This window comes from Lottia gigantea (genome assembly GCF_000327385.1).
Source record: "Lottia gigantea unplaced genomic scaffold LOTGIsca_111, whole genome shotgun sequence".
In the NCBI taxonomy this organism is placed as follows: Eukaryota; Metazoa; Mollusca; class Gastropoda; family Lottiidae; genus Lottia; species Lottia gigantea.
Window position 1 is genome coordinate 621,300 of NW_008707025.1, and position 8,901 is coordinate 630,200.

The 8,901-nt window shown below is 32.0% G+C and overlaps 2 protein-coding genes across 2 annotated transcripts; both read right to left on the reverse strand.

Moving 5' to 3' along the window:
* Nucleotides 1–710: 710 nt before the first annotated feature.
* LOTGIDRAFT_171207 (hypothetical protein) lies at nucleotides 711–3,869 on the reverse strand (the record flags this gene model as incomplete). The annotated part of the gene is made up of 6 exons (XM_009047401.1): nucleotides 711–840; nucleotides 1,529–1,613; nucleotides 1,820–1,842; nucleotides 2,256–2,301; nucleotides 3,385–3,456; nucleotides 3,773–3,869. 6 exons carry the CDS (start codon nucleotides 3,867–3,869, stop codon nucleotides 711–713), a joined length of 453 nt encoding a protein of 150 aa, XP_009045649.1.
* Nucleotides 3,870–4,777: 908 nt separating this feature from the next.
* On the reverse strand, nucleotides 4,778–5,199 carry LOTGIDRAFT_137029 (hypothetical protein; the record flags this gene model as incomplete). The annotated part of the gene is made up of 2 exons (XM_009047402.1): nucleotides 4,778–4,887; nucleotides 4,998–5,199. Coding segments are annotated over 2 exons (312 nt in total), but the record flags the coding sequence as incomplete, so codon positions are not given.
* Nucleotides 5,200–8,901: the final 3,702 nt, after the last annotated feature.

The following is an 8,901-nucleotide window of genomic DNA, read 5'->3' on the forward strand; positions in this document are numbered from 1 at the left end:
AACTGTTCATTGGATTATTACCAATATCGAACTTGAGCGAGAACTTAACAATATATAAAAAGTTTCATTAAGATCAATTAAAAGCTGTCTCTATCGTGTCTACAAGAAATGTGAACGGTGGGACGAACCGACGGACAAGGTCGACGACAACATAATATATTATGTCCATATGTCTATGTGGGCGTATACAATTTGCTTTGAGACTGGTAAAGGGAGATAACCATTATGAATCTGGAATACAAACCACAAACAAACCATTACATATCAAAACAGTGATATAAAATACAAATGACTTTTACAGAAGTCATTGTTGAATTAGGCAGTCGAGCTGAAGGGAGTTAACCCTAGGCCAACTTACATATTATTCAGTGAAAATAACAAAAGCTCTATGAAACTTTGGATGTGATTTTATTCGCAGCCAAAACCTTATGATACCTTTTCAAATTCGACTTCATAGCGAATTTGCCTTTCCTCTGAAAATTCAACAGAAGAAACAGAAACAGAATAGGGGACGTAACTCAATCTTAGATATTTCTCCACACACCATGGATAATCGCATGGACATGATATCATTCTTCGATTTGGTACGTCATCTAAACAAAGTCGGATGTAGCCTATTGATGAGTCAATATTTCTAAATGTTTATTTGATAATGCAGATGAAGGACGAAAATGATTCAAATAAATTATGGAGCAAATTATGAGAAAGGATCAAACTGGTTCAATTTCATCAAAATCGGAAAGTCTACGGGAATCTTCACTACATTTTCTGGAAATCGGTTCCACAAATTCTTCTGATTCTGGAGCTTTATACCGTTCTGTTTTTGATGCTTTCCTTTTCCTTTAAAATAACAGAAATAGTGCAGTTTACAACATTACACAAACTAAGCTATTTGGATTAAGTGAACTACGGTTCCACCTATTTATTGACAAGGGGCTTGGTTTAAAACTTAAAGGGATTGTAATGAGGTTTTTGTAAATTTGGTATATATCAGGGACATTATAGCATCAATTTGCACCATTCCAATTTTCAATCTGACGTCTGTGGTTCCTACAATTGCACTAAAACCAAGTGTTTGATGACGTCACTAATTGCAAAATATCACACAATGCCTTTTGCGATAAGTGACGTCATCAAACACTTTTAGTGGAATTGCAGGAACTACAGACATCTGACTGAAAATTGGAATGTTGCAAATTGATTCTACCAGTGTCCCCGATATAAAATGTAATTAAAAAAAAAATTTACAATCCCTTTAATGCCCCGGTTCCCAACCTGGGGTGTTTCCATCCCCTGGTGGTGTGGGACTAGGGTGTCAGGTGTGGCCAACTGGTGTAAGAGCCCGCCATTTCCACCCGTATACCAAACTCAGTATACTAGCATCTAGCTTACTAATAATAAAACGGAGGCTTTAAAGATCCACGAAAGTTCTGGGAGTCAAGGCCCCAACACAAAAAAAAAGCATTGTTGGCATAAATAACATGGACGGGAACTACAATTTTGACAGGTTAAGAAATATAAAACTTACCATTTATTTTTACGACTTTTAATGATAATGACCACTACTAATAGGAAAATAATAAGAGCTATCATAACACCACCCACAATTAAACCTGAAATAATATAAGACATGATTATCATTATAACACCACCCACAATTAAACCTGAAATAATATAAGACATACCATAACACAACCCACAATTAAACCTAAAATAATATAAGACATACCATAACACAACCCACAATTAAACCTGAAATAACATAAGATATATATCATAACACCACCCACAATTAAACCTAAAATAATATAAGACATACCATAACACAACCCACAATTAAACCTGAAATAATATAAGACATGTCTTAACACCACCCACAATTAAACCTGAAATAATATAAGACATAATTATCATCATAACACCACCCACAATTAAACCTAAAATAATATTAGAATTATCATAACACCACCCACAATTAAACCTGAAATAATATAAGACATGTCTTAACACCACCCACAATTAAACCTGAAATAATATAAGACATAATTATCATCATAACACCACCCACAATTAAACCTGAAATAATATTAGAATTATCATAACACCACCCACAATTAAACCTGAAATAATATAATATATATATCATAACACCACCCACAATTAAACCTAAAATAATATAAGACATACCATACACAACCCCCAATTAAACTTGAAATAATATAAGATATATATCATAACACCACCCACAATTAAACCTGAAATAATATAAGATATATATCATAACACCACCCACAATTAAACCTAAAATAATATAAGACATACCATAACACAACCCACAATTAAACCTGAAATAATATAAGACATGTCTTAACACCACCCACAATTAAACCTGAAATAATATAAGACATAATTATCATCATAACACCACCCACAATTAAAGCTGAAATAATATTAGAATTATCATAACACCACCCACAATTAAACCTGAAATAATTTAAGACATATCATAACACCAACCACAATTAAACCTGAAATAATATAAAACATATCATAACACAACCCACAATTAAACCTGAAATAATATAAAACATGTCTTAACACCACCCACAATTAAACCTGAAATAATATAAGACATATCATAACACCAACCACAATTAAACCTGAAATAATATAAGACATATCATAACACCACCCACAATTAAACCTGAAATAATATAAGACATATCATAACACAACCCACAATCAAACCTGAAATAATATAAGACATACCATAACACAACCCACAAATAAACCTAAAATAATATAAGACATATCATAACACCAACCACAATTAAACCTAATATAATATAAGACATGATTATCATCATAACACCACCCAAAATTAAAACTAACATATTGGAGTTACAATTGTTAGAAATCCGAAATTTCGACTTGTGAAATCCGAAATTTCGAGTTGTGAAATCCGAAATTTCGAGTTGTGAAATCCGAAATTTCGAGTTATGGAAATAAATTTAGAAAAAATAGAAATATAATTTCTTTTTTTAGGTATGCCTCAAAGGCTTTCGTACTTTCGTTTAACACCAACAATAAAACCTTTGAAAATATAAAGTTGAATTCAGCATAGACGAAATGTGTATTCAGAAGCTCGCATATTTTCAGTAGTTTATTTATTCAAATTCAAAGGTTAAAAAATCTATTCTATAAATTCTATAAAGTTAATAGATTATAAATTCCATGTCATTGGACAAAATCAAAGGCTTGCAAATTTTGAGCTATTTCAATATGTATTTAGAAGCTCACAAATTCTAAGGTCGGTCGATGACCGATATTTGCATTAAATTTGCTATTGCTTCATCACATTCAATGTTGAAAATGTTCACCTACCTGTATTTGTGGGTGGACCACCCAATACGGATTCATGTGCCGTTGTCGTAGTCGACATTATATTGTATGGAACTGAAATAGAATAGTTATTTCTATATAAATAATTGGAACGAGAATGAGGATAAGTTATAATATTCCTTAAAAGAGTGTGGAATGCCTGAAAAATACCAAAAGGAAGTCTCCTAAAAAAGATACCGAATTGACATCTCTTATACATAATGACTGCAGGACGGTGTTTCCAAAGAGTGCTTAAAAAGAAGGCAACTGCAAGCAGAACCCCCACGCATGTTGTATTGAAAATACCAGCAAAATCCACTAAACACACTTAATTTGAATGTTTGTATACATAGTTGACCTGAATTTTCAAACATCAAAATGATTTACATACCATTTCCAGTATGATTACCTGCACAATCCACATTATAAAAGTACATGAAATTCAATATATGAATAATCCAGATTCTATGAAAATATTGCAGATCCATATTGGCAAGTATAACGAGAAAATTGTTCTAATATCACCACATAACGAAATGTATGTCTTCTCAGTCGCTTTCACTTGACAATATATTTATCAATTCAGTTCACGTCCCTATAATGAATGAAAACGGAAATTGTTAAATAGCCAATATAATTCAAAGAGATATAATAAGGTTTGATCGGCTTTTTATTTCCATGTTCAATACAGTCGAGAGAGCCCTTGTTGACCAAGAAATAAAATTACAGTGAAGTGTTAAAGATACACAGTCGTATATAATATCTTCTTTACAAGTCGACAGGATTATATTTCTGCGAAACATATCACTTTTCTAAATGAAAATATGACGTACGATTTGTCTGTAATTGATTGAAAGTGCTTTTAACGGGCATTGTTTTAATTTACATAGCAATTAAGGGAGAACCCGAAATCAGATTTTGGAACACTATGAGAGCGAAGATGTCTTGCTAAAGGTTCATTTTCCCTAATTTCACCATCTAACAAGAGCATCATTTATTACTATCTACTATTACTAAGTCAGACTTTCTAATCATTTGGGACTTGATTGTCATCTATTGCATCATTATCATCTGTTACTCATTGTCGTCTTAACAAATTCTCTTTTTTTCGGTAATTCATTTATCACGCGAAACAAAATGATCATCTGAAACATCATTATCATCTGAAACATCATTATCATCTAGCACCTCAACCTCATTATCATCCAGGACTTCATCTTGAAGTTTTTTTATCACTCAATGCATCATCTCCACACTATACTTCATTATCGTCTGATATTCATTATCATCTGGTACACCATTATCATCCGATACTTGGCTATCATAAGGACCTTCAGTGTACATCATTACCATCTACATTATCATTTGGTATACTTTATTACCATCTGGTACACCATTAAACTCTCGTAGGGCCTACACCATTATCATATGGTACTTGGCTATCATTAAGAACACCATTGCCATTTGGAACTTCATTATCATCGGATACTTCGCTATCATTAGGACCTTCATTGTAATGATTACCATCAAATTTTATCCTGGTACTTAAAAACTATCTGGTACTTCATTATCATCTTAAACTTCGCTATCATGCGGACCTTCATTGTAATTATTACCATCTACATCATAACCCGGTACTTGATTACTATTTAGTACTTGATTACCATTTAGTACTTGATTATCATCTGTTACTTGGTTACCAGCTGGTACTTTATTACCATCTGGTACACCATAATCATCTGGTATATGGCTATTATTAAGAACATCATTACCATTTGGAACTTCATTATCACCTGGTATTATATTATCATCTGGTACACCACCATTTTCGAGACTTATTTACGAACAAGAGATATCATAATGAGACAAAAGGCACTCATAAGATATAATCTTGACAAAAATGATAATGTAGGCCCAATATTTTGACGATCACCTTGTATCATCTTTAATGAGTATATCTAAATATTGATACGTACTGTGGTTCCTCTAGCGTTTTAAAGAGCATTGGTCCATAACCCAGTCGTTGATGAAGCCAATTGATCATGTTTCTAAGAATAAGCTCCATATTTCATTTTAAAATCATGACGTGATTTGTACAGTTTAGTGTCGAGTCTGTGCTTGCAGTTGTATGCATTGTGTTTTGGTTTTTTTTTTTTTGTCTTTGACATTCGGCTGTTAATTATTCTTGTCCATCAGTAGAGACTGAGTTTTTATTATTACAAAGTCTTTAAAAGGATAGTTTCGCCATTTTCAGGTGTTGATTTGGTTCTTGAATTCACGTGAGTAGTCTCCAGAAGTACTATAAATGTGCGAAATTTGCATAATTCCTTCCAAAATACCTCAGACTAGGATTTTTACATTCTATTTATGTCTTTCCTATATATGACAGGGTCTCAAGAAAAGACAAGTCGTCTTTTTAACTTTCAAACGCACATAATTCTGGACACACATGGATTTGAAGACTCAAATTTCGACGGAGAGCTGAATACATTATTACAGATTAGCCTAGCTGAAACAAATTACCGTTTCTGAGACTAAAGTATGATTGGTCAAACGAATGACGTACCTATCCCTTTAATATACACGGCCATTGTTAATAGGAACATATTGTGCCGCATGTGAAAATATGGATGATCCATTTTCAGTAGACAGTAGATCCTCCATAACTAACTTTCCGAAATAGATAAAATATAATTAATATGTTATAACATTTTTATTGACAAAAAGCATACAAATTGAAAATTAACATAAACAAGAAAGGAAAACAAACAATAATCTGGCTAAAATATAACCGAAAAGCGATATGACATACAATGACTATGGCAAGCTCTATGCTACATTCTAAAGCGATAAGCCTTAGTGAATAAATATGTTCGTGAGTTTAGATTTGATCATCCATGAGAGATGGAAGAGTACTTCAACAATACAAATACTGTCATGTAATGAAAAGAACATTTTCTTTTTCTCATAACTTCATACATTGAGCAATGAATTTCACCAGAACTGCAGCATTAGCTTCTTCTTGTGTACAGTCCGATATGCTTGACTGATAGAACCATTAAAAGGGATTGTAAATGGCTTTTCTAAATAATTTATGAGCATCGGCGATACTGTGAAGATTCAATTTGAATTATCATATTTTGCGATCAGTGACGTCATCAAACACTTAGTTTTAGTGGAGTTGCAGGAACCACAGACGTCGGAATGAAAATTGGAATGGTGCAAATTGATGCTATCAGTGTCCCCGATTCACATATAAAAGTTTTGAAAACCTCTTTACAATCTCTTTAAGCTAAATGAACAAAAGACTAGTTTCTACATGTTATGAAGCTTATCAAGACAAAGCAAAAGCATATACGAGTACAGACAAAGTAATAGACTTGTATACATGCATTACTCTAAGATTACGTGATTGAAGGCACGTTATACAATACAATACATAATATAATACAATTTGTAACAACTACACTCAGACATACAAATAATGGCACTATGACACTAAATGGTTTTCAATAATTCTTTCATTTATATTAGAAAAATATATCAGAAGATGACATTTGACATAGCTGCTAATTTTCTTTACTAATTAATAAGCCTTAGCTTTAGACAGTCTATAACAACATCAAGCAATATCAACAATTTCTGTATTGAAAAAGAGAATGATAATGATGATTTTGAAATGAAAATGATGATGGAAATAGTGATACAACGGGAACAATAAATCTACAAATAAACATCAAAAGTTCACTTAAACGACATTGTCCAAACTTTGGTTAAACAAGGATCTAGAAATTTTAAGAGGACAAAATCTACTTCTTTTTTTGATTTTAGCTGATTGCTCGTATCACCATCTATTTTCAAGTATCTATATCACTTTTCACAATAAAAATTCAATGTCACGTTCGCCTGCTTTACCTGCTCCGGCGTTATTGAAATTGTCGCATGACATGACGTTATTAGCAGTGATTAAAAAGGTCAATTACTACCATCTGTACATCAACTAAACTGTGTTAAATTCGGTATAATGTTTAATTTCCATTTTAAAAGGGGACAGGGATGGCTAAAACTGAGTTCTAGTGGCTGGTAAAGTCAACATTAATAAACCTTTATCAAAATTGGTATTTTGGTAACAATTGGTGAATCAACCTTTGATAAATATATATGTACAGTATGTGCTATGATATGTTATAAAGAAAAATCATCTTTTTGACGATATATAAATATTACCTGGTGGAAATAACGGTAAACATGAATCTTATATGATCGCACTAACACGTGATAATGTTATTTATATGAATAAAGGACGGTTGAGTTGACATTGACATAAGATATGTGAAATATGAAGGATAGAAACAATAGAAGACATGTATATGACATTATTTTCATAACAAAAACAAGGAAAATTATGAGAACTAATAGAAATAGTAAAAACTATATGCGATTTCAATGGTAGATATTTCAATATCAAAGGAAATGGTTTGTATAGAATCAAAATTGTGTTATTGAAATAGTTACATCAGCACATTATAGACATTTTTAAAAGTATACTACCTCTTAAGATGACGAAAAAATTGAAGTCCAACTGATAAATATATATACTCTTATTGACCAAGTTTGAGACTTTATATCTTATATCCATTTGAAGAGGTAGTATCCCTTTAACAAAACAAAAAGACTGCACTTTTATTCTGAACCAGTTAAAACGTGACAGATTTTTCTTAAAAGTTAATACGTTGCCTAGTTTCTGTGGCTTTTGAAAAAAGGTTTTGAAATTAAATGTCCTGTTAAAACAAGTTTATTATATCCTTGACACAGTCTTAATACAATAGTACTGATTATAAAAACTACTCAAGTACAAAAAGTAAGGAAATTTCTTTCTTTCGTTTTCGTTAAGGTATATGAATAATGAAATGCTTCCAGGACACTCTCGTTATCATAATTAAAATAAAAATTAAGCAAGGCAAAATCTCATCCAAAGAATGGGAAAATCGAGAGTAAAAGATTGTTTTGTAGACGACTCCTACCATGAGAAGTACCGAGTATAAACTTAACAAACGAAACATATTTTCATTCATTCATTCAACAACTTCACCTATAAGTTCGTTTTGATCTGTCAAGGCCTTACGTGTTAGTCGACATCCCGTCTTTGTTTCAGAAGGTTGGAATTTTCATCAACCAATATAAAATAACTTTTGAAATAGACGACATTAAGTCAGCACTTCAACGAATGAAATTTGTCGAGTAAAGGCCTTGACTGTTCAAATTCGACTGACGTTGTAATAGACGTAATATGGCTGAATAGACGTTATTCACGCCTCATTTTTCAGACACTGAATGCGAGGTTCATACGTAAATTTCATGATGCATTGAAAAGATGGCGACGTCATATGAATGAATATTGAAAAGCAAGTATCTTTAACAAAATATACAATGTTGATGAAAAATAAAATTGCTTATTTGTAAAGTTATTAGAAGTGATTAATTTTGTTCCCGTTTACATTCTGGCATGTCTCGACTTTA